This window comes from Nesoenas mayeri (genome assembly GCF_963082525.1).
Source record: "Nesoenas mayeri genome assembly, chromosome: 4".
In the NCBI taxonomy this organism is placed as follows: domain Eukaryota; kingdom Metazoa; phylum Chordata; class Aves; order Columbiformes; family Columbidae; genus Nesoenas; species Nesoenas mayeri.
Genome location: NC_137540.1, coordinates 20,999,065 through 21,024,275, shown reverse-complemented (window position 1 = coordinate 21,024,275; position 25,211 = coordinate 20,999,065). Strand labels below are relative to the sequence as shown.

General features: G+C 41.9%; 1 protein-coding gene across 1 annotated transcript in view; it reads left to right on the top strand.

Moving 5' to 3' along the window:
* Positions 1 to 4,128: 4,128 nt before the first annotated feature.
* Positions 4,129 to 25,211, top strand: part of ZNF827 (zinc finger protein 827) — a gene marked incomplete at both ends in the record, with an annotated part of 103,624 nt that continues 82,541 nt past the window's right edge. The window contains one exon of the mRNA XM_080344160.1: positions 4,129 to 4,171. Coding sequence (XP_080200286.1) covers positions 4,129 to 4,171 — 43 coding nt within the window. The remainder of the gene's footprint in view (positions 4,172 to 25,211) is intronic.

Below are 25,211 nucleotides of genomic sequence, written 5' to 3'. Positions count from 1 at the left end.
CCAAAGAAGTTTGTAATCAAATCTTGTGTGCCAGATTAATTCATAATTATTGCTGAGTGTAGAAACATTGACAACAATTAAAATAGAAAAGAGGAAGAGTTTAGGCCACGGAGGGTATCCCTAAAAGTGGTGTGGGAGAGAGCATAATTTCAATGAAAACCAGCGTGCCTCATATTGGACATTGAAGGTAGAGAAACTATAGACAAATACCTTCTGTATTCAATATGAAATTAATCTAAAGATAGGAGTACCATTAAAGAGCTCGTGGAGCCTGAATAGCTCTCCTCTGACTGCTTGGGGACACACAGCTGACCCAGCTGTCATCTTATTAGGCTGTACTTTAAGCAGAGGTGGCCTAATACCATAGCTTGGTTCGAGGCCCAAGAACTGGTTAAAATGGTTCAATTTTTCCATTCAGTACATTTTCAAAAGAAATCTGAGCCTGGGAACAGAACTCTTAAAAGTTTTGAAGAATAAAGCAAGGATGTCAGCTGATTGTTAGATTTCTATTTAGTAACATTTTTGAGTATTTGTTACATTACATAAAGATAGTTTGGATGCTAGACATCTGCAAAGGTTTTAAGACTGTTACATCATTTATTACTGTGTAAAATCTTATTTGCTCTATTTGTTTCATTTTTCTTGTGTGTAAGTCAAGAAAATATTTACTTTGTTCAAAAGTAGTTTCTGAGGCTGAACTTAATTCATATGTGTAACTAGGTTTGGTGTTTGGAAGGTGCCATACAATCATTACTTATTAATAGCAGGACCTGCAGAAGCAATGCATTATTTATATTATGTTATCTGTGGAGGACTTGCAACTATTTTCTTATGTTTGGACTAGAAATGTTCAAAAGTATGGTCAGCTTACTTCATTCTTTTTCCTACTATACCACCAAACATATAATGGAAGATTATTTTTTAAATGGCGTTATGCCCTTAGTCATCTTCCTTTAACCAATGTATAAAGGAATGCAAAGTTAGGACTGATGCGTCTTTGATTTCAGTATGATGGCTGGATACTTTGTCTTGACCAGGGCAATATGTAGAGTAATGCAATTAGCCAGGATAGATATGAAGAACCAAGTTGTTCCCATATAGAGTATTTCCAGGCATGGAATTAGAAATTCTTTAAAGCTAGAGTATATAAAGTTTCTCCCTGATAATTTATTCAACCATTGGGATTTCTTACACTGCAGAACCGGCTTAAGGCTTGGCCCACTAAACTCTTAGGCAAACTGTTGGGATGTCTGTCGAAGCCAAGGTCACCCTCAGAGAGATTTGGTACTGCTCCATTGCTTGCCAGTCTCCATGGCCCTTTCAAAGAGCTGTGTTCCTGTGATGTGTCTGCTGCAGCCACCTCAGCTCCCCTAAAGGAGGTTTCAAGTGATGGAGGGGAAAAACCAAAAACAAACACAAAAAGCTCACCAACACAACAGCATATTGTAAATTAATGCTGACAATGTCAACATTAATTAATGCCAGAAATGCATGAGGAATAGAGGGTGGAAAGAGTAATGACATGGAATACAGTCTTTCCTATATCCCATTCTCCTAGAGCACCTGAAGAAGGGCTGCCACAGCAGTGGTGGATCAGAGCACAGAGCCAGTACACTTGCCCTTTCTGAAATGGCTACTTTGTGGCCTCCTACACAAATGGAGCATTCGGACAGGTGGAAAGCTGCTGCTAGCAAAGGTGGCTGATCTCAATATAATTGCCATTAGAGTGTATTTTAAAAATTAATTAAGGAGGGTGCATGTCAAAATTGAGGTTTGTGAGCAATAAGCAAGGAATGCCTCTCATAATTTTGGTCATCATTACTAATGCTGTACAGATTTCCAAAGCCAGGATAATCTGGAGACCTGAGAGCAAAGACGAGACCTAAATATTCTGAGGGATTTCTGACTCTGGTACTCTTGATCATGAATAAGTGTAAGGTTCGGATTCATCTCCAGCTCTGTCTCTGTCAGTTATACACTTTGTTTTTTACTTTTGGATTAAAAATAAGTAAATCTCTCCATGAAAATAAAGTATTTTAGCTGTATTGTGAGATGATAAACCAGCTGAAGTCAGAAGGGGTCTGTTTTGTCTCAGTAAAAGTGTACTCTGTACATGTGTGTTTAAACATCAGAATTGCACATACATGCTGGTGATCCTGAGCATCTCATAATCTTTTAAATTTTGGTTAGTTGTTGTTGTTGTGGTTTTTTTTTTTTCCTGTAGAAAAGGTAATTGTGGCTGTAAAATGAGTGTAATATTATTTGAAACTATTGTAATGTGAGATCATTAAGAGTATAAGTTGGCTGTTTAAAGATTTAGGTTGCAAATGTTTTTTGTGGGTTTTTTTTTTTTTCCCTAGACAGTGTTTTCTAATAAAGTATTTTGAAGTTAGGATAAAAAAAATGATAAAATGATGAGTCAGGTTGTCAAAAGTGGAAAAAAAAAATACTAACAGGTACACATGCCACAATACATTTAAAAAAAAAATTGCAACATCTGATTCATTATTTTTATTATGTATTCTGATAAGTTCAAAGTTTCCTTACACTGAGAGCTATATGAAACAAGCATGCTTCAAACAATTTCACTTCAATTGCAGTAACAGGTTTTAGAGTTTAAATCATTAACAACCTCTGTATGAACTTTTATCCAAATGACTGCAAGTCATAAAGAAAGCACTTCTCTTTCATGAAGTACCTTTTGTGCTTTAGTGAGACCCAATCCCCTGTTTTATTTTTCCCCCCACCTTCATGTCTGTCTTTGGAGAGAGATGTATGATTTGTGAAGTAATGAATGTATGTATCAGTTAATGAAAACTGCTATCCTGACTTCATAACACATGCTGGAATTGCTTCAGGATAAAGCTTCATATACCTGCATTATAGCAGGGAAAAAAAAGTAAATTTCAGAAGCTCAGATTGCTGTGTGCACTGTAGGAGTATCATGTAGCAGTTAAATGAACCATTAGGGGTGACCTAATCTTGATTTCTTCCCCCCTCCCCATATACACAAACTTCTCAAGGAGTTGTGATTTTTCATGCTGCTTGCATTCTTCCCACTTTTTGAAACCTGTACTGGAGATTGTCAGAACCTGGTGCTAGAACAGTGTAGCCACATGCTAACTTGCCCACCTCCCTTTCATGTTTATTTTGTACTTTTGACAGGGCATGAAGGAAGCTGTATCTAGTCACCCTCTCCCCCTCCCCCCCCCATACTGAAGTTGAGTTCAAACAAGCCCCTCCAGCCCCTGTGCAGCAATAGCTGAACACACCTATGAGGTTAGCTTTGCGCTCGTATGCTTTTTCTTTACTAACACAGGAAGACAAAACGTCTTAATTTTTTTTACGGTTGTTATTTTTTTTCTCCCCAGAAATGAGGGAATTACAGTGCGAATGGTCGAGACCCACAAATTTACACACACACACCCCTCGCCCTTTTTTTTTTTTTTCTTTTTTAAGAGCGAATTGGGAGCGGATACGGGTCTGGGGCAGCGCATCCTCTCCCTGAGCCCCGCTGGCGCGCAGCGCCGCGCCGCGCCCGGAGCGCAGCGGGGGCACCTTCCCCTTTGCTCTGCCCGGGCGTGTGTGTGTGTGTGCGTGCGTGTGCCCGCCCGCCGGGGTGTGTGTGTGTGTGTGTGTGTGTGTGTGTGTGTGTGTGTCCCTGCCTGCCTCTCGCTGCCTGCCCGCCCGCGGGCGAGCCGTGAGCGCCGCCGCCGCCGCTGCCCTTTGATCCCGGCGTTAGTGTTAGTTAGGGGCCGGGAGACGCGCAAGGCGCAGCCCTCGGCACCGCCGCGCCAGCCCTCGCCCCGCCACGGCACCCGGCGCCCGCTTGCCCGCCGGGAGCACATCCCCGGCCGCTGAGGGATACTGCGACCGGGGACAAGCCAGGTGCACGACCGGGTTGGAGGGGGGGGAGAGGAAAAAGAAAGAGAGAGGGGGAGAGGGAGCCCTTCGCGGTGGCTCCGGGAAAACCGGCTTCAGCTCCCTTTCCCCCGGCGAAGAGGGAAAACCCGCCCCGGTTAGCGGCTCCCCCGGGGGGCCCGGCTTTGTGCCTGTCTGTGCCCCCCCCTCCCGGTCTTATTTGATCTCCCGTTAAACCAAGGAGGAGAATGTGAAAAAAGGGGGAAAATGCCCAGGAGGAAGCAGGAGCAGCCCAAGCGCCTCTCTTCACGTAAGTGCCCCCTCTTTTTGCCATTTTTTCCTTCCTCCTCTCCCCGTCTCCTTCCCCTCTGCAGCCGCCTCCGTCGTTTCGTGCATTAGTTTAGGGTTACAGAGGTGAAACTGACAAAGACACAGCCTGGGTTATTCCTCTTTTAGGTCTGAGCTAAGGCAGCCATGTTGGTGATGAACAGCCTTGTGCCCTTTTAATTTTTCCTCTCTCTCTCCTTTCCCCCCTTCTTTCTTCGTGTCTCTCGCCCTTTCCTCCCTCTCCCTCCCCTCGCCCGTGATTGTGCATTTGTGCTGGGGGGGGGGGGGAGCGGTGTGGGTTTCTCTTTGGGGCCGGAGGGAGGGGGGGGGTCTGTTTTATTGGGGTGGGGAGGGGGGCTAGCACCGGAGGAGAGGGCGGCGAGAGGGGAAGCGACTGCTGGCGTCTTGTGCGGAACCAGCCGAGAGGTCCGTCCCCGGCTAAAGGTTGCGGCGGGGCTGGGCGGCCCGGGAGCGGGGGGAGGCGGGCAGCAGAGGGGGCCGGCGGCGGCGAGGGCACCCCGCACCGACCCCACGGCCACCCTGTAGGGGGCCGGGGCCGCTGCCGGCGGGGGCGGCGGGGAGGCAGACCGTGGCAGGCAAGGTCCCTGCAGAGCAGGGAGAGGCGGTGGCGGCAGGCTCGGGGCTCCTCCTGGCCGCAATGAAATGAAGGGTCAGGCGAAGCCAGGCGAGACTCGGGCTTCGGCGGCGCTGCCCCAGACGAGAGCAGCAGAGCACAGGGCTAGAGTGCATCCCGATCCTCCCGCCTGCGGGCACCCCGTGCGCACACACACGCACACACACACATCCCCTGACACAGCTCACCCTGCTCTGCTCCTTCTCACTCGCTCCCCCCCTCCCTACCTATTTTTTTCCTCTCTTTGCAAAATAGTTAACTTTTCTCCCGCTCTCTAGCCCCCCTCCCCTTGTATTTAAGCGCTCTACAGCTATTGAGAGTGAGACGAAGGGGAAGGGACCTAAAAATACCCTGCCCCTACTTGGCCCCAGGGTTGGTTTAAGGAGAGCGGGGGGTGGATGGTGGGGTCATTTGCCTGTCTCCGGCACATCTGCTCCGAGCGTGCCTGCAGCCCTTCCGCACAGGGCGAGAGCTGACCCGCCGGTGCCGTAGCCGGGCTCGGTCATCGGGAGTTCACCGGGGCGACCCTGGCCCCTGCCCGGGGGGCGCCACTGCAGGCGGAGCGCGGCCCGTCCCCCTCTGCCTTATGGGCGAAGGGGCTGGGGCAGCGTTTCTCCCGCACCCTTCCGTACCGGCACACGGGCCGAGGCAGCGAGTGTCGATGCGGGGGTTGGCGGGATGGGGGCAAGGGGGGGCGGAACTTGCAGCCCCGCAAATATTTCACTGTCCTTTTCCTTTCTGCTGGAGTCAAGGGCTTGACTAGTGGTGTGGGGTTTTTTTCGGGGGATTTTTTTTTTTTTTCTTCCTCCTCCTTTTCTCCTTCCCCTCCTCCCGCCGTTTGCCCCCGCGTAGCCCTTTCGTTGTCCGCCCGCTAGAGGAACCGAGCCGCCAAGCCCCGGCGCTCATTCCCGGCGCAGAGCGCCGGCCGGGGTGGCGGGCACGGCGAAGGTGGCGGGAGCGCGGCGCCCGCCTCTGCAGCGCCCCGGCCCCGGCGCGGCAGGCGGGGGCAGGGGCCAAGCCCGGGCGCGCAGGGCCTTGCGTGGCCGTAGAGGGGCGTTTCGGTGGAGGGGCCGCCGCCCCGTTTTGGCAGAAGCCCTGCGGGAGCGGGGAAGCGAAAAGGGGCTCTCGGGGCCGTAGGAGGCTGCAGGGCGGGCGCTGCGGCCGGCCCGGCGGCTGACCTTGCCCTCGCCCCCGCCTCGGTGTGGCTGCCCTCCGCCTGCCGCTCGGGCTGACATCAAACCTGGGCTCCATTTTAGCTCGCTCGGGCGTGCCGCTCCCGTGAGCGGAGCGGGGGCTCGGCTTCGGCGCCGGGCTCTTGCCTGCCCCTGCCTCCGGGTTGCGGCGGAGGCTCCCCCCGGGCCCGACCTCCTGACCGCCCGCGCCGGGGGAAGTCACGGCTTTTTCTGGGCCAAGGAACAATTGCCTTCATTGTGCAAATCGAGTTGTGCGTGTGGTGTTTAGTTTTTCTTAAATGCACGGCCTAATTTGCAGTTTTTTCGGGTTAATTTTCTAGTTTAATTCACGGGAGTTTTTTCCCTCATGTGTGACACGCACATGCTATATGTCACACACGAATGCTACTGGGTTTTTTATTTTTTTTTAATGGGCCTTATGTATTTTCTTTTACAACTAGATTACATTAGATTAAAAGCTATTGTTTAGCAGTAATAATAATAATATATTGGATAATTCAGAAAGAATTGTAGGAATACTGTTGTAGTTTGCAGTTCTGCAAATTCAGAAAATACCTTGGAGTCCGTTGCGTTCAGTGTGCAAATGCTATAAATACTGATTTTATTTTATTTTTTTTGGCAACACGTTGCTTTAGTGGGTACGCGGTGTAAAAAACAGTTTTATTCTAGAATTCCTACTGGTTTCAGCAATACATTTCATAGAGGAACACTGTGTGTATTTCACTTTAAAGTATTAATGATAGCAGAAGAATGTGAAGTGCACTGTGGGCATCTGGAAAGAAGATGGCTAATACTGTATTCAACCTTAACTCTGCCCCGTTGTGGGTATTATGCTGTGATTCACTCCAAAGTTTTGTTACAGGTCCCTGCTGGTGCATGAATGCTCTCCAGTGCACTTAAATGATGTAACATTTTACTGAACCTCTCTGTGATGATTTGGATTCTGTTGCAATTGTTTGGGAAATAAATAGTAGGATGTTGGCATACAGGATAATTTACTAATGTTACAATGTAACTGAGCAAATGTAACTCAGCCTGGGAAGTCTTGTGGAGTCTAGTATAACTTAGGTAGGAACTTAATTCTCTCAGAATCTTGGGGCCATAATTAATTTATTATAAATTCTTACGTACCCTAAAATACAACTGAAGAATGGTGTCACTCTGCTTGAAGTGACAGTGTACAGCTGCTGACTGGGACCTTGATTTTTATACTTCTGTCCACTGACTTAGTGGGATGGCCCTCGTAAATTTAGAGGTAATTTGACAAGAGAAGACTGCACAGGCAAAACACGTGCTATGCTGAAGTTCTCTATAAAAGAGTTTGCTAGAGATGTATCAGGCTGTTGTAATAATTTAATTTAGAGTCAAGGAAGTTGCTAGACACTCACACTTCAGTGGTTGAAGGGAAAAGAAGAATTAATGTTACTGGATGTGGGAATACTTTGTTTTGGTGGCACCTGTTTGAAAGGGCAGAGTTAAGGTTGAGCTTCCAGTCACTGGTGGTGTTTACAACATAATTTAGCTTGGAAGGCTCCTTTGGAGGTTGTCTGGCCTAGTCCCCTGTTCAGAGCAGGACAAACCTCAGAGTTCAGTCAGGTGGATGAGCCCTTTGACACTGATATTAGCACATAAGTGGAATTTCCATGTGTAAAGAAGCCCGTTTTTGGACACTATTTAGTTGTGGATGCCAGGAGAATGTTTTCACCGACTCTCTGTGAAATACAAGAGAAAGTGCATCCTTTTTCATTTAAGACATAAGTGAATGAGGAAAGGACTTTAGGAATTCCTGTGTCGACAACGGCTCATGCATACCCAAATGAAATACTGCAGCAATGTGGACTCAGTTCACAATGACAGAGTTAGGTCCGTAAGTTAAAAATTTGCCTGGTGCATGTGTGTCTTGTGATTACTTTTGGGTACAACTAATTTTGACAGGTCAATTCATTTTCACTGGGAAGTTTAAAGGAATTCTGCTCATTCCTTAGAGAGTGTGTACGTGTATTGTTTATTCCCCCCCCCCCCCACTTCAGTGCTTAAATTCAATTAGCATCAGAATCTTTAAAAAATGTAGTTATAAATACAATTTTGCTGTTTTGCTTCTCCTTGTTGCCTTACTTTCCATTCTACCTCACACCTTTATTTTCTTTTCTGAGAATTCCTGAAAGTCTGTTTCCTGTGAACTGCACAAATGTGACTTGGAAGAGTTCAGCCTAAAAAGTAAAAGTTTTCGGAAGTTGCAGCCCACTATATTGCCTTAAGTGTAGCAATCAATACTCCTTAGGGTTTGATTCTGCCTTGAAGGCTTGTAAGCACTGCAGTTTGTGAATTAATACTACACCACCATTTATACAAAGTTTGCATTTGTTGTACAATATCCGGTAGAATTAGATGCTATGTTTAGAAGTTCAAGCTACTGCTGCTTTCTGAAGAGCGTGTTTAATGTAGGATAAACTGCAATGGCATCTTGTGTTGAATTTATTTTGTTGAAGAAGGACATGCAGAATTGATATAATATTGGTTTAAATATCAAAAGCTAGGTATGCGATAATGATGGGGAATAATTCTTCTTGCTTTCATGGTCAAGTGTGGTGTTAGGTATTCCAGATACTGTGGTGAAATGTTCAGCTGTTTCTGTAGAGTAAAAATCCCCTTGCACTTTGTGAAGCTTTTTATTATATTGGTTTTTATTGCTGGTTATATCATGAGAGTGTAAAGAAAATACTGTCAAACAAGTAAATTATCAGTGATTTAGAGCTTCCTTCTTTTTTATTTCTGTAGCTTGCTTCATTTGATACTTTCTGATAGCAAGAGAAAATGTGTTGAATGGGTTTTTCAAAAGACGTCCCAATGTCAGAAAAGCCTTTACCATCATTTGGCATTTGAGAGTTGCCTCTAAGACAAAAGGCTTTTACCAGGACAGAAATCTTTCTCTTTTAATAGAGTTTATTACCTTTCTAGCAGACATTGTATGTGTAAGGGGAAGCTTTTAACATATTTTCTATTTACTATTTTTAACTTCTTACTGCTGCAGGGATCATCATATAGTTCATTGTCGACAAGAGGATCCATGTAGGGAAAATTATTATTTTTAGGATTATTAGGTTAATAATTTCATTGCTATCATCATGGTTGGCCTGGTGGAACTACAACACAGCTCTCAAATGAACAGCAGCCTTTTGGTGGATAGATAAGCATCCACATTACTCCATCTGAAAACACTGTTGGTTTGCCCCTCTCGTGATAGTGAAGTTGTCATAGACTTTTCAGAAATACCTGCTTCCTTTATGGGGATTCTTTCTGACGTGTGAAGTATTTGTCTCTTAAAATTTGTGATTTTTTCGTTTGTTTGTTTTAATTAGACAAACTAAGTCACCTGGATGGGGCTATGAGCAACCTGACAGAGGGGTTGGACTAGATCACCCTTGATGGTCCCTTCCAACGCAAACTATTCTACGATTCAATGATGAATTTCTAAAGCCATTAAATGGTAGCCTATGTTTTAGTGTTATCTGATAGTCCAAAATAGGAATAAATTACACTGGGGTATAAATTGGACTACCGAAGAGTCAATGTTGTGCTCATTAAACTATTTAAGTCTTTAGGATCTTATGAATTAGATTTTACAGTGGGAAGGGGTGCAAAAGGTTGTAAAACAAAACCACTAACTTTTTAGTTGGCCAAACAGGAAAACCTGCAGGCAGAGCAGTGGAATGGGAAATATAAGAACATGCGGACAGAATACATTTTGAAATTTTAAAACAGATGAAGAGTATGACAATCTTTGTAACAGAGTGATTGTCTTTTTCATATGTAAGAATGCAGGAATAGGAAGAATTAAGAGTTAAAAATAAATAAATAAAGAAGAGCCAGGAGGAGCTGGCTGTTCAAAGTGAAGTATTAGTAATTTCCTATAATTTAATCAGACCAGATCCCAGAGCAAGATAATGAAAGCATGACCTACAAAAGAGGACTTTTTGGAAGTTAAAAGGGTTTCAAACATGAAGCTTCACAAGGCATGTGATTTGTCTTGAAGAATTGTACAGAGGACTTTTTTTCTTTCCCATTGCAAAGAAACCATAATGTAGACATTAGTTCAGATGGTGAGGGAGAGCTCAGATGACTTACGTCTGGAATCCTTTACTGTTACAGCTGTTAACTTACTCCAGAGTCATGCTTGAAGAGCGTATCTTCTCCTGGTTTCTGCTATGCCATTTTTTTCTTGCCTAGTTTGCCATTATGGTGCATTATTCATGTAATTTAGGTTTACATATACAAAACTCTTCAGGATGCATGGAGGCTAAAGTATCATGTGTTTCACAGAAACAATAATATGCAAAGAATCGGGACTACAAAGTAGCTAGCAAGATGTAATAGAGCCCAGTTTTCAAGGGGGTGAGGCAATTCTTTCTTCTCTCTGCCCCCCAACATAAAACTTTTTCTTTTTATTCCACTTTGAAAAATTGGGTTTTTAATGAAGAATAATAACTGATAGGGGCATGAAGAATAATAAATTATGTTGGGCTAAAGAAAAAAAAAACAAACAAAAAACAGGTAAACAACCAAACCAAAACAAACACCAACAACCACTCAAAAAAGTGGATAATATCCCTTTCTCCAAAGGTACGGTTTGCTTGGGGTTTTTTTTTGAGGGTGCTTCTGCTACTGTTGAAGAATTTTTTTAAAAAAACATATTTAAATAACAAAACTCAGACGTGACCCGTAGTTCAATTGAAAGGACACATACTGCAGGATACAGTCCCCATTAGTTCTGCACACATACACTGCTTTGTGGCTATTTTACTGAAGAATTCAGCAATATGTATCCATAAGCTCACATAAGAGCTTGTCTTTTGTTTTTTCTTTTTCTTATAGACTGACTCAGGGTCACAATTAGGGAAGTGTTATTCTCCCAAAGACAATTCCTCTTTTCCTCATTTAGCTTCAGTAGCATTTACAGGCTGGTATCCTATTTGGTCTAGACTCCAAACCTGTCTGAACCTGTGGGTGTAGTAGTTAGCTCTGTTCCTTAAAGGTTTTCCTGCCTTTCAAGGGTTTTCCTGCTTGTGGTGTAGTTACACTGAGTAGTAGAATCCCAAGTTAAGCCTAACACTAACATAAGCATGTTCCAGTTTGCAGGTTAAGTGAAATTTTAAGAATTTACAAGTTTTATTAATTTGATTCCAAGTTTGATTAATTGAAAATCGTGGAAGTGTCATGGCTTGGTGTTGGTGTGGGGTTTTTTTTTGTTTGTTTGCTTGGCTTTTGGGGTGTGTTTTTTATTTGTTTGTTTTTTTGAGAAGCATGCAGTAAGGAGGGAAAAACTGTGCTGCATAAATAGTCCTTTCCCTCATTCTTTTCAGTACTTTGGCAGTAGGGATGGAAGCTGTGGGGGAAGAATAACTAGTGCTGGTAATATAGTAAGACCAAGAGAGAGTTGTTTTTATGCAAAACTGATGATTTAGCTACTGTTTAGAATAAATTGTTTTAAAAGTGAAAGGGTTACCAAGTGGTAGAAGTCTTGTAATGAATTATTTAATCAGCAGTTTCAGAAAGCAGAATTAGGTTCCAAATATCTGCACAGTTACATTTATTTGGGATGCTTTCTCACTAGGGCAGAAATAAAATTTTTGAAGCAACTTAAAGCAAGCTACTGTCATCATCCCTTTGAATTCTGCATAGTTCTACCTCTAGGGATTCCCTTCTTCAGGAAGGTTTTATAGCTCTGCGGGCCCTCGTCTGGGGTTTGCTGCTTGGATGTGTTTTTCCTCTTTTGCAGGGCTTTCTGTATAGGTACGAAGAATTCTTCCCTACATGGTCTTAAATTAGGAGGATGGAAGTTTTATCTCAAGGTTTCTGTAATGGAGAAAATTTGGCACAAGCTCACTTTAAAATTACAGCTTCCTATTTTAAGTGGATGTTTTGGACATGCCCTGGGTCTTGGTGCATGTTAGAGTTTGTAAGATGCTGTATCAGGGCAAAAGTGAGAGTTGCAGTGAATTCTTAAAAATAGATGGTAAGTAGCTTTTAGAAAAATGCATTGAAAGAATCGATGGCTTTACAAGTGTGTATTTAGCCTTATGAGTGATCCCCAGGTGTGACTTTATTAACGAACAGGAATTCTTTGCAAGTCACTTCTACACTTCATTTTGAATTGTGTAGCAGTACAAATAGTTATTTATCTCAAAAAAGTTATTTTCTCAAAAAGTAAAATAAAACCAGATCTGTCACATGCTAAGTGGTCATGCAGTGCAAAGTAGGTAAGGAACAGAGAGAGTGGCAGGCAAGTGCGTTTGGTGGCAGCTGATGGTGTAGCTGTTTGTGTTTGCTTGCTTTCCTGAGGCACAGGGGGAGTCTCTCCCCTTACAGACCCCTGTGCTAAGTCTAGACTGGCAACTAGTGATCGAGGAGCCATTCGTTTATCTGTGTGTGGAGCAGAACTTCCCCTTATCTACCTCTGTATTTCTAGCACTTTGAGGCCATGAAGAGCCCTTTTCAGGCACCAGTGTAAACGTAACAGCCTAGAGCTGCTCTAATTTCTGCCGCCCACAGGCTCTCACCCTGCTCAGTGCTCTGGAAAGGAAGGGCTGACACAATCCTTTTGTCAATTCTGCATTGCCAAAGGGAGTTCTTTGCACAGCAAATAACTCTGAAGGGGGCTCTTCTGCCCACTTCGCGGTACTTTTACATTGCCCATAAGGTCTAAATAGACTTTACCATAATTGTTTATATTGTCTTCCTGCACAGTGCTGTGCCACATTGAGACAACAAAGCAAGCTCTAAATAAGCCACCTTGTGTACAGGAGGCAGTTATCACAGCAGTCTACCCAGGTTAATTCAGCTATAATACTTGTGGATATACTCAAGCTGGCTCAGATATCACTACATAGCACTGCGTTATTTAGTATAGACATACTCTCATGAGAATTGGAGTAGTTGTCTTTGAAGGCATTTACTGGCCTGCATAAAAAGTGTTGGTAAAGCCCCCAGAGTTTCCAGCCAAGAAATGCACTTTGGAAAAAATAAAATCGAATCCCACTGCCATTGGCACACTTGTTTATTTGTTCAGCAGGAAAGCCAGCAATGGAATGGACATGAACATGAAACTTCCTCTTTGCTTCTAGCTGTTCCTCTGCATCTGAATTTTAGATGGATTTTTAGGCAGAATGTAGAAGTGGGTTTCTGCCATTTACACTGTCTCTGTGCCCTAAATAGCCATAGCATTACTTTCTTGTACCAGGAGCTTGGCACAAAATCCTGAATCTCTTTGAAATAAGGTCTGGGGAATGTCCACTTTCTGTTCAGTGCTTGTACATTAATTATGTGACCTCTGATTTTTCTTAAGGTTGAAAGCTGAGGCGGTGACTTTAACAATGTGTCTAGGAGTCAGGAGTGCCTATTCCACATGGAAAGGTCTGCTTCTCCGTGTTAGCCTAACACTATGAGTAGCTTCCTAATCCTCTCTTGTTTGGCTTTGCTTGTTAACTCCAAGCAATCCTCTCAGGGACAGAGAAAGCAGCTGTCTTTGGGACCAAACACAGCATGACAAAACAAAAACTTCTTGAAGCTTCCCTTAGATACGTTACCATAATATCATCCTTGTGGGAGGAATTAGAAACACTGAGAATATAATTTGCCATGTTTTAATCTGACTTTGGGAGAGAGGAAAAATTAAATTATAGGGAACTAGATTCCTGTGACATTTATAAGGAGGAATAATTTCAGTATCTGAAACTTAAACCTTTTGTTTCTGAACTAGTCAGAAAGCTAATGTGCATAAAGCACCTCAGGTGAGTAATGGGGCAGAATAAAATGGTAAATCAGGAGCACATTATTTACCAAAAATAGAGCAGGTGAAGCTGCGTATAGCAACAATAAACAGACTAGTCAAAACAAAGGAGACCTTTGTTAGAGCAGGTATTCTGGCCTGACGTCACCTGTTCTGCTTGAATATTGTCATACATACAGTTTGTGAGCTCTTCTCTTCACTTTGTGACCCCTTCATAGAGGTTGTAAACACAACAGGGATAATTAAAGGCACTGTAGCAGCTTGATCTGAGGCTTCCCATGTTTTGTTTATTGCAGCCTACATATTAAGGTGACATAGGGATTTCTATTTGATTTTGTTGTTTCTTTTACCTTGTTGATCATGAAACAACCTTCATAAATGTGTTCTAAAGAAACAATTCCATATATTTTAAAAGTTATTTCTGAGAGTCAATGTTGCGAGTGGCTAGCATGGGGTTTTCTCTTTATTTTAATAAAAGGGAAAGTTCACAGTATTTGCTGTCATTACCTTTCCTGAGTTCCACTTAACATTATTTTTAATCTAGGATTTACTGTTTATTATCAGCAATGGGCCAACTTTGCAGCCTTCCTCTGATCTCCCTTGTGCTGCTGGATGATGCAAACAATATGGAAGTTGCCTTGGCTTTTCCAGACAGGTGTTCTCATTGCATAGGGATGTTCCGAAAGGGGAAGTAATGCTGCTGTTCTGTACATCTTTCTATCACTGCAACTTAGAATAGACTGTGAATCAGAGATGGAAAGGCTCAGAGTTGGAGCCATAGCTGGAACGCACTCAGATCTGTGTACTACTAGTTAACAGCCATTTCCAGCTGCTGTTGATGAGCAGTCTCTAGGCTGAGCCTAGGTTAGAAAACACAAGGAAGAATCAGCTGTAAAGGCTTATGCTGTGTTCCTCCTTTGCCAAAGACTCACCTGTCACACAGGAGCGAAACTGGCCCTATGGGTAAACTGAACAGAAGTGTCTGGATTATTGAATATGTAGAGGTAACGATTCTTTCGAAGTGAGTGGGATGAATTGCTTCTGCCAGAATGCCACTAGGGCTCTTGTAAAGCTGTCTTATTCATGCTCAGAGAAGGAAATAACGAGCTGACCAAAAGAGTCAAAGTAGGCATAGGTCAAAATGTACAACAGTACATGATATCATCAAGGCAGGCAAATGCAACCGCTACTTTGACAGTTTTTCAGACTCCAATACATCCTTTATATGAAGGCAAGCCAGCCTTCTGCAGCAATATAGAGACCGAGAGATAGAGGCTGTGTTCTCCTTCCTTCCTTAGAAGTTAGCTTGGTTAACTTTGTGCTCAGGAGATGAAAACCTCCCTTTAGCAAGCAAATTTTTTTTCTCTTGCTATTTTACTGGTGCTGTAAGTTGTAACTGTGGTTTGGGGTCCAAGAGTTTTAGACTGCAGTGACAGAGCTGTTGGGGTTGTATGATGTTTGTGGGGATGTCATGAGGACAGTTCACAGACATGAAATCTCCAGCTTTTTTGAGTTCTTGCTTTTCCTTCTTTCCTGTGGCTCAACAGGAAGTTCTCTTCAGACATTCTTCACACATATTGGGAGTTTCACAGAGAGCTTTTTTGGTTTTTTCCCTGCTTTAATCCTTGTGTACCACCACTACTACACTGATGAGGACTGGTTTTCTTCCTTTTCTTTCTCCAAAACCACTTCTGATATAATCACTGCTTTTATCACTTGATAATTCTTCTGTTATTTCACTCTCTGCCAGTCAATATTTATGATAAATTTTCTAGACCAGCTCCAGAAGATTGGTCAGGAAAGGCAGGAAACTAGTAAGTGTCCCATCAACTTTGGTTTTCTACAGTAGTGATAAACATCAGAAAGTGCTCTCAAGGATTACCCTGTGTGTGAGAATGACAAGGAAATATTGTTTCCTTCTTCTTTGTTATATCTGTATAGTGCATAGGAGTATAAGCTAGAGAATCAGCCTGCTGTCTTAGGCACATGTAACTCAACAAAAAGATCGTTTCAGCCTCAGAGAGAGCCCGTGTTCTTATTAGATGTCCTCTAGCAAAGATGCATTTGGCAGTTTCTCAGGGAAACCAAGGTAATAACGGTTGAGGTTGTATATCTGTAGCAGTTGTCCATTGGAGGAAGGGAGGTAAGCAGGAAAAATGTGGGAAATGTGCTCCTTGAAATGACTGGATATCTTCTGGATGTTGCTGTATGTTTTTACAGTGCTGCTGAAACCTCCTAAAGAGCTTTCCTCAAGTATTAAAGCTATGCTGGGCTTACATTGGTCTATCCCTGCACAAACCCTGCTGGGAATTCACCCCTTCTCAATTCTAAAATTTGACTGTGCCTTTGAAGAGACACAGGAAACCAGGTCTACTGCACAGTCCTTTGTTTTTAATAACTTCTGTGTACAGAGGAAGAAGGATGGTATATCATTATAATTTTGGTTTCCGCTTCTGTTCTCATTTTCTGGAAATCTCTTGCTATTGCCAGTGAGAGGAAGTATGGAAAGAGGAAGTTTACCTGAGAGCATGTGCATCTACCTTGCCATGGATTTGATATTCCATGTTGAGCCTAAACCAGCTCACTGGCAAGGACAACGTCCTTCTGTGGTTTTCCCATACTCCCCTTGCACTTGTGAGGATTGGACTGTTCTTTGGATTCCTACCAGGAGCACTGAAGCATCTTTATCTTGAAGATGAAGTCAACGCTTCAGTAGAATTTTGCCTGTCTTTCCCTTCCTCTGTATATTAATGATTTGTGCCTATTTTATAGAGGGGCATGTGTGGCCTGGGGATAAAGGTGATTTGGACTTAATAGGAGGAGCTGGGGGAAGACTGGGAACTTCATGGCCTGTTTATATGCTCAGCTGTGCAGGAGGTATCGATGGAGAGACAGCATGTGCTCTTGCTGTGCTGTTCAAGTGAGCTGTGAAAGCACTGAAAGTCATGCACAGAGCAGGAGTAAACATGGAGACAGCAGCCTCAAATAATGACAGCAAGGGAGCTTTGTTTTCTGGAGCTGTTGCTTTGGTGTTTAGAAATCTTTTTTAAATAAACCTGTTGTAATCTTGTTTACAGTAATTAAGGATTTCCTAGTAATTTAAATAGTTTGCTTTAGCAATGTACAGATCATCTTCGCATGGGTACTGGTAATATAAGGATTAAAACATTTACACAAGAATAAAAGTCAAGGAAACAGGTAATTGACTGATTTATCAACCTTAGCAGACAATTTTTACTTATACATCGTGGTAGCCATGGTAAATTTACTCTGGATTGCTTAAGGCACAATCCTATATGGTGCGTACAACACATGAGGGCAACTCCTTGAAATGTATGGGTGAAGGAGCAGGTAATCAGCTGGTGTGGTTTTGGTGCCTCAATTAGCCTTTTGGTCAATGCTTTGTCCCCTAGGAAAATTTGGAATTGCCCTGTGCAGCATAGCTTAGAACATAGGTGAATGATAGCTTTTTCCTGGAGGTTTTAGATCAATTTTAGCATTTCGGGTAATGTGAGAACTTTTTGTGAACTGTTCTCAGGCCATAACACTAAATTGCAGTTGTGATTAGGGAGTTATTTATTTTCATTACAAATTGTTTGTATGCAACAAAGTAACATGTTTGGACACTTTTCTCATTTTAGTCAGCCCCTTTTGCCAGCTGAAATGACACTTGCAACTTCTCATCTGCTTCCTCTCCAACTGTAAGGAGGACTAAAATCAGGTTGCTGTTGTGACCCTGTCAGTTTTAAATGACTAGCCACACTAAAATGAGTTACATGGATTGAGGGTAAGCCAGTGTTGTAATATTATATAGCATAAGCGATCACCTTATTCTTGGCTGCTATAAAGTGTGAGGAACACGTGCGGATTCTTGTAACTGCTTTTTACTGTTGGGGTTGTGACCACGCTGCAGCTTGCAGTGCATTTCAGGCAGTGAAGATGTATTTTGTTGCAGTAGAGAGTTGAGAGCTGCCACTGCAGCCAGTTCTGGGGAGGTGACAGGTCAGGTGCGGGCCTTAATAAAGATGAATTGTTAACTGGTGAAGGCACTGAATTAAGAGCAAGCAGTTACAGATGTACCTCAAAAGGTACCAGAGAACATAGGTGTGCAAAATAGAGAGGACCACCAATTTTATTTGTTACCAAGTTAAATGAAGATTAGAAAGCAAAGCTTTCCTGTCTTTTTTGGCACCTAGATCATACAAAATGTGATATAATAAACTATTATTCATATCTAGAGTTAATGCCTTACTTCAGTTTTGCCGTGGAGGTTTCTTTTGTTGTGAAGTGTTCGCTACATGAAAGTGACGATGGCAAGGGTGCTTCTCCCAGTTTTCTTCTGGTGTTTCCCAGAGCCTTGTGGATACCACTGACAGCCAAAATGAATATAGTCACTTTAAGATACCTTGAACCATCCAGTCAGCAGATAGATTCCCTAAACCATGTTTTATGCTTAATCTTTGTCTTGGAGACTGATCACTGCAGTGCCAAAAAACGTTGTGGAATATGCAGAAAGAAATTCTGCTGGTCTTACTTGATCTGTTAAAGGCAGAGGCTTACCTCTCAGAAAAAATGGATGAATTTTCTTTATTTCTGAGCCTTTTATTCCAGGTCATAGATCAAGTTTTTGTCTAGTTCCATGGTCATTCATATGTGCCCACCCCCTTCCTTGAAATCCACTTTCTTTTAAGGGATGAAATGCATTAAGAACTGAGATTGTTATTCTGCTTGTTTTCTTTCAGATATCTTAGTAACATAGCATGATCTTTCAATTTTCTCAAGCTGAACTGTCTAAGTGAATGGATCTTGTCTGCCATAACATGGAAACAGGACTGTGTAATGATAAAGTGCTGAGTTACTTCATTGCTTGAGCTCATAGCGATTGCCTACTCTGACCACACATTTCCTTCCTTCCAGCTTTTTTGGTTTTTTTTTTTCCCTTTTCTTTTTGTAATTCAGGAATAAGTGTAGCCTGGGATTTTGTCAGGGGAAAATAATAATAATAATTATTTTTAAAAGTCTGTATTTTGGTGTTTCTACGTCAAAAATACAATAGAAGACTATGACCTAGAACTGAACTACTACAAAGCAAGTAACCACTTGAAAATGAGTAACTGAGCCTCTGGTTTGCAGGTAGACCGTGTTTAAGATAAGGTAGTTTTGTGTTTCTGCTTAGAATTTCCTAATCAAGACACTAGTTCTGTGTTCCATGAGCAACTTTGCAAAGAAGATTTCATTAATGACCTGCCAAAGGAATAAAAATACTTACTCATTCATGGAGTTAATTGTGATTCAAGGATGGCTTTAAAATATTACTGATTTCTATATTGACCATTTGGCATTAATGTGATTACCTCCTGAAATAATTAGATGTAGAGTGGAAATTAAGTTCACTCACTTAGAGATCTTCTTGCTGTAGCCAGCTTTTTTTGCTGGATTTTGTTTGCTAGAGTTTGGGGTTTCATTGCTAATGAAGGCTCATGGTGGGAAATCGTAAAATATTTCCCCTCCTTTATGAAGGTCTTGACTCTATATGGTGAGGATGATAGAAGTCTTGAGAATAATCTTTAACTCTCCTTATTTTGGGGGTGCCAGCATCCCTATTACCTTTTGGTATTTGATACTTTCTCACTACAACAGCCCATTGCCATACACATCTATCTAGAGCAGGGCTGTCAAGCCTGTTTTTGCTGGAGGCCACATCAGCCTCGTGGTTGCCTTGAAAGGGCCGAATGTAATTCTAGGACTGTGTAAATGTAACTACTCCTACATTCATACAGTCCTAAAATGACATTCAGCCTTTTGAAGACAACCACGAGGCTGATGTGGCCCCCTGTGAAAATGAGTTTGACACTCCTGATCTAGAGTAAAACAGATGAACAAGCAAAGTAGACTAACTGGAAATAATTTAAAGGAGATTTTAGATTTCCTTATAACTACGAGAAGGCAGAATTTCTCATCACTGTAGTGAACTTGACATGTGAGCCCACACTTGTAAACATGCGCTGATATGAGACACTGCTGTTCCAAGTGCAGGGAATCTCTCTAGGTGGGCTTGCACATGGACCACGTAAACCATCAGAGATTGTTAAAGCTGATTCTCGGTTCAAATAGAGCTATGGGAATAACAGTTGATCTCCTGCATATTTAGTTTGTCCTCAAATTTATAATACTCTATTGGAGTCTTAATCGATCTCACAGCTGGTTTTAAATAGACTCCAGGGAAGCCTGAAATTCTTGATAAGGGTCTTGAATCTGGTTCAGAAGTTACTGCCTAAAAAAGTGTTTGGTTTTATAGCAAATGGTTTATCATATTGCTTGTTTTCATCAGGCAAAAGATATGTTCCTTTGACATGTTAATATACAGACTTCGGATTTTCAGTTGGCCATATTCCTTTGGTGTAAAAATCAGTGTGGTCACTATCTTGTGCTTTATGAAAGGCTTGCCCAAACTCAACTGTAGTTTGTTGTAAGATGTTCATGAGGGCCTGTGGAAAAAACTTCCAGTAAGGTTGGCTGTGGTATTTTGTTCAGTCCCCATAAAAGTGTTACAAGAAGGACATCAGTACCATAAAATATGTTCTGTAAGAAACATGATTTTCTATTATTATACTGACACTTTAGGTACTTTATTAATTTGTCTTTGGGCTACTAGCCAGCCTTTGCAGCATAAGCAGTCCTCAGAAATATTTGTTTAATCTGAAAACCTTAATCATAAAAATCCACAGTATTTGTCTGCCTTCTCTCCAGGAATTCTAGGTATTGGTCACGTCAGCTGATGAAAACTTCTTGTGTGGGGTGTTCTTTTGTGGGGCACCGTGTAAGAAATGGTCTTCAAAAATATTCCCCTCCTCTAAGGCCATGTGTGTTCTGTTCTGTTTTGTGCATGCATCTTAAGTACTTCAGCTCACTGGGGCTCAAATAGTGGCAAAATCCAGCTAGGACAAAGTAACTCTAAATTGTAGTAAGACAAATATTATACATATATCATTATACATGTATGTTATTATATATATGTGTGTATATATTTGTAACATTGTTCTACATTTGCATTATATTAAAAGATATACTGCTCTGCCCACCTACTTTTCAGGGTTGCTGATTATGAGGCTTCACTCTTAAGATATTATTTCTTGGTCTTTAGGACTTTTCTCAGGACGATGGTGGCAACCAATTCTAGAGAATTTTTTATTAGTGTCAAAAAAGTCTATACTGGCCAACCCAGCTATAGATGTCCTGGATAATGGTTCTCAAGCAACCTGCATGATATTGGAGGTTGTGGCGATCCTGACTGCAAGAGCCAGCTCTTCCCTGGGAGGTGTAGTATGTTGTTGAGGTTGGGGGGGGCAGGGAGAATACTCTGGTGTTTTTCATTAAGGTGTGATATGCTTTGCACTCCAAAAGACCTCAGGTGGCTCCAGTTGTTGACTCCTTCTCCTGCTTCCTCTTTCACATGAGTTTTGTTCTGGTTTCTTGGCAGATTGTTTTCTGCCAGATTAGTGAGTTGACATTGGCTCCTCAAGCAGTCAAGCAAACAGCAGAGCAAATGTAAGGGAGGGCACAAGACCAGCACTTCTGTTGGTCATGAGCTTTTGTCAACTTAACAGTGTCTCCTAACTGCACTCTAAGGCAGTGCCTCTTCATTTGGTGCTTAAATCTCTGAATCCTGGTGAAAGTGACAGTCCTCAAACACTGATCCACAGCTATGAACTACTTGCCTAGAACAGAAACATAGTTAATCTTTCTTGGAGGCAAGGTGCCAAACATCCATCGTACTAGGAGTTATGTTTTGAAGAACTTGTTTTAGGGGAGATCAGACTTGTTGTCACTATCAGGTCCCATCTTGTCATCTGTCAGCAGCCTTGAGAACCTTCATCAAGTAGTGATGGCTCACCTCAGGAGAAACCATGTGTTTCTGTCCTCTTCCATGAATACTTAGCTAGTAAAAGAAGGATCTTTTTGGCAGGTAACGATATCCATTTGACACATTTATTCTGGGGCTTGTGGCTGAAAATAATAGGTCACTGTCTCTGTTTCCCATCTACCACAGAATTCTTATCCTTTGAGGGAAAGGAAATAAAGACAGTTTTATGTTGTCCATGATAAGCTTTTTCAGTAATCCATCCTACTTCCCTTCTTCGTTGGAAGAGTCCATCACACCTGGATTCTGTCTTTAGGAGGAAACTGAGGTGCTGTACCTGTATTTTGACCTTCTATGGTTGGATAGCAGTTGGCAAACCTGAATGCATATTTTTTCTGCACATTCATAGTTGTTTGTGCATATGGGCAAAGCATCTTCGAGACTTCCAGTTACTGCAAAGTGAGTAACAGGTTTTTCTTTAATCTTGTTCATCTTGAAGCTCCTTTTTTTAAAAAAAAAGCACTACTAGATAAATTGGTAGGTGAATATTCTGGGATTTTCTTGTAAGTGGATTTTTTCAAAGTCACTTTAAGTTAGGGATAAAAGTAGAGGATCTATGCCTTGTATTTAAAAGCTGTGCCTTTCTTTTCCCCTCTCTTCCTTCCCTCCAGTTAGGAAAATCATTATTTTAGAAGATGTGGAGATGAAATACAGAGTCCTACCTAGGGTTGCTTTTCCTGTCTAATTGTGTGAGTATTTTCACACATCTTAAACACAGGGGAGAAGTACAGAACAGAAGAGCTATGGCTTTTTGGCAGTTCCTTCTTGCAGCTGTGCTGCTCTCTTTAGGTCATCCTACAATAGAGAAATTTGGTTCACCAGCAACGCTGCTAGAACCATTTTGTGATGAGGTCAAGAGCTGAATAATCATCCTGTTGATAAGTGAGTGAGCCAGAAATTCCACTGAAAGAGGACAGTGACTTTCTGTGCCGCTTACCTATTATAGGTCACAGAATTCATGGAGGGAAAATGGGGGACTGAGGGCACTCTAGCACATGACTGTTTATGTAACTGTGACTTCTAGGTTTTCTTTGTTGCTGTTGATATAATAAAAGGAGTTAAGGCAGGCCTTTGTGTCCTTATTAAAATCATGATTTTCTTGCAAGCATCCCTATGGGAAAGTCAACATAGCTGCTGCTCTGGATGTATAGTCCAATCAGATGGAGCTGTAAGTGCTTTTTAGAGGTGGAGCCCGTGGGATGCTGGTGCACTCTCTACCCAGTTTCTCCAGAGCAGTCCTACAGCACTCACATCCACATGGTCTGGTGGGTGTGGGAACCCACAAAGGTTGTACAGCTCAAAGAAATGACATTCACTTCTTTTTGTTGGAAATGTTTAAAAAACAACCTGAATACAAAAAGCATGGTTTGTAGGCAGCTAGGCTGAGCAATTTATATAGGATACCACAGAAGAGACTTCCCATATAGGACTGCCATTTTTAGGCCTATACGTGCCACTTTCTGTAGGGTCCAGTTGTGAAGCCAGCAAGGGTTTATGTGAAGCTGACATTCAGAGATGATGTGAATTAGAAAGTGATGTGATATTAGCAAGTGATCTGTTGTAACTATTTCTTCCCATTGCTGAAATGATGCACTTACACAGTGTACATAGTTTACCTAAAGGTGCCTACTGTATTCAGTCCTTAGGTCCTTCATTCTTTTCTCCTTTGTATTATCTGGTCTGCACTAAATTCTGATGTGACACTTTTGTGGATGATAGTTCTCTCTGAATGTGCTGTTTGCACTTAGGACTTCAAGTTCATCTCCTCTAATTTCACCCTGGAGCTTCTCCAATATGGCTTTTTTTTTCCATGTTCCACTAAATGTGTTCTACCCAGGATGGCTAGCAAACAGTTTCTGGCAAATTTCAAGGTTTCTGTGCCAGTGGTACTTAGTATGTTTGGCTGAAGGAAGTGAGCATCCTTCTGTATTCCAGTTCTAAAGGGCGTAAATTGACTGACTGTCACAGAACTAAGATGGAGACATCATTGGCCTTGTGTTCTCTTCTGGAATGTGCAGCCATCATGTGATGGTAAACTCCTCTTATTTGGATATTATGCTGATGATAACAGTTATAATGGAACCTGTAAAGAGAGGGTGTTCTGAGGTGGACTGTGAGAAGAGTGAGCTTTGGTCTGATCCCTAATCCTTATTTGAGGGATATAAGAAAGCAGACAGGAGGGAGTAGGACATGGGAAGCCATCAGGAGGCCAAATATGAACACACTAGTTTACTATTTGCTTCACTTCTTCCTTGTCCATGACTAGTTAAATGCCTTTATAGATGTCTGTGCCTTCTTGGTTGTCAGCTGCTGCTTCTCATTCATTCCCATTTTCTTGCTATTCTTGATAAAAGTCATATGAGGCTAAGTTCTAGGTTGCTCAGTTGTTGTCTTTGCCTTACTTTTGATGCATCTGCCTATTTTCTTAGCCTTAAACTGATCGCTCATCCGAATCTGTGTTTCCTCAGAACTCCTTCATTTAAGTTTGATGTGTCCTTTTAAATTCTTTAGGTATCTTTGCAGAGCTCCTCAGTTCCCCAGTGTAAACCTATCACTTAATCCTAGCTCTTTCAGTAGTGTTTAGTGTAGAAAATACAGAGAATGGTTTATGATAGATGTTAGAGATGGAATAAGATAAGCTGTTGGGGCAACAAATTAGGAAGATGATCTGGGTGCCAAAGAGCCAACAAATGCAATTTTAACTTTATTTAGATTGACACAAACTTGAATGAACATATCTGAAATCCTTATATAGATTAAGATATTTGATATCAAGATAATAAAGATGAGGTTTGGCTTTCCTGTCCCTTTAAATACTGGCCCTGTATATTCCCAGATTTTTCTTGAAATGTAACTGCTGAAGTTAGGGCAATCTTACCTAATTTATCTCATCAGCGATTTTCCTGTGCACGTTTTTTTTTTATTTTAAATGATTTGACTTCTACCTACTTCTACATTTAATTTTCATTCTGTAATCCCATAATTACAATTTCCATATGTTTCATATCACTGTAGCATATGGATTTGCAATGTTAATTCTGTATTGAAGTTCTTTACTCATTGCACTGAATGATTAAAGTGAAACTTTGTCCCTATTACCATGAAAATTCAGTTTCTTTGGAGTGGGTTCTTTAACTGTAGCCTCTTATCAGATAATCTCTGGTGATCCAAATGGTGTTCTTTCAATTATGTTTTCACATCCCATGTCTGTCGCTCTGTCCCATAACCTGGAGACTGTTCCTGTTTCCTTTTGCTACACAGGCTGTTTCTAGATCTAGCCTACTGCGTTCATATTTCTCCACTCCAAGTCCTGCAAAGTAGAACTGTGGATCATCTCAGACTTGCCAGTTTTGTGAATGGCATGTGTATATTATGTTTCATACAGTTAAAGTTTCCTGCATTTGAATTGGGTGACTCAGATATAAATCAACAAACATGTTTGTCTTTTTCAGTTTTCAGATAGAAGTAGTTTGGGCAAGTTAATATTTA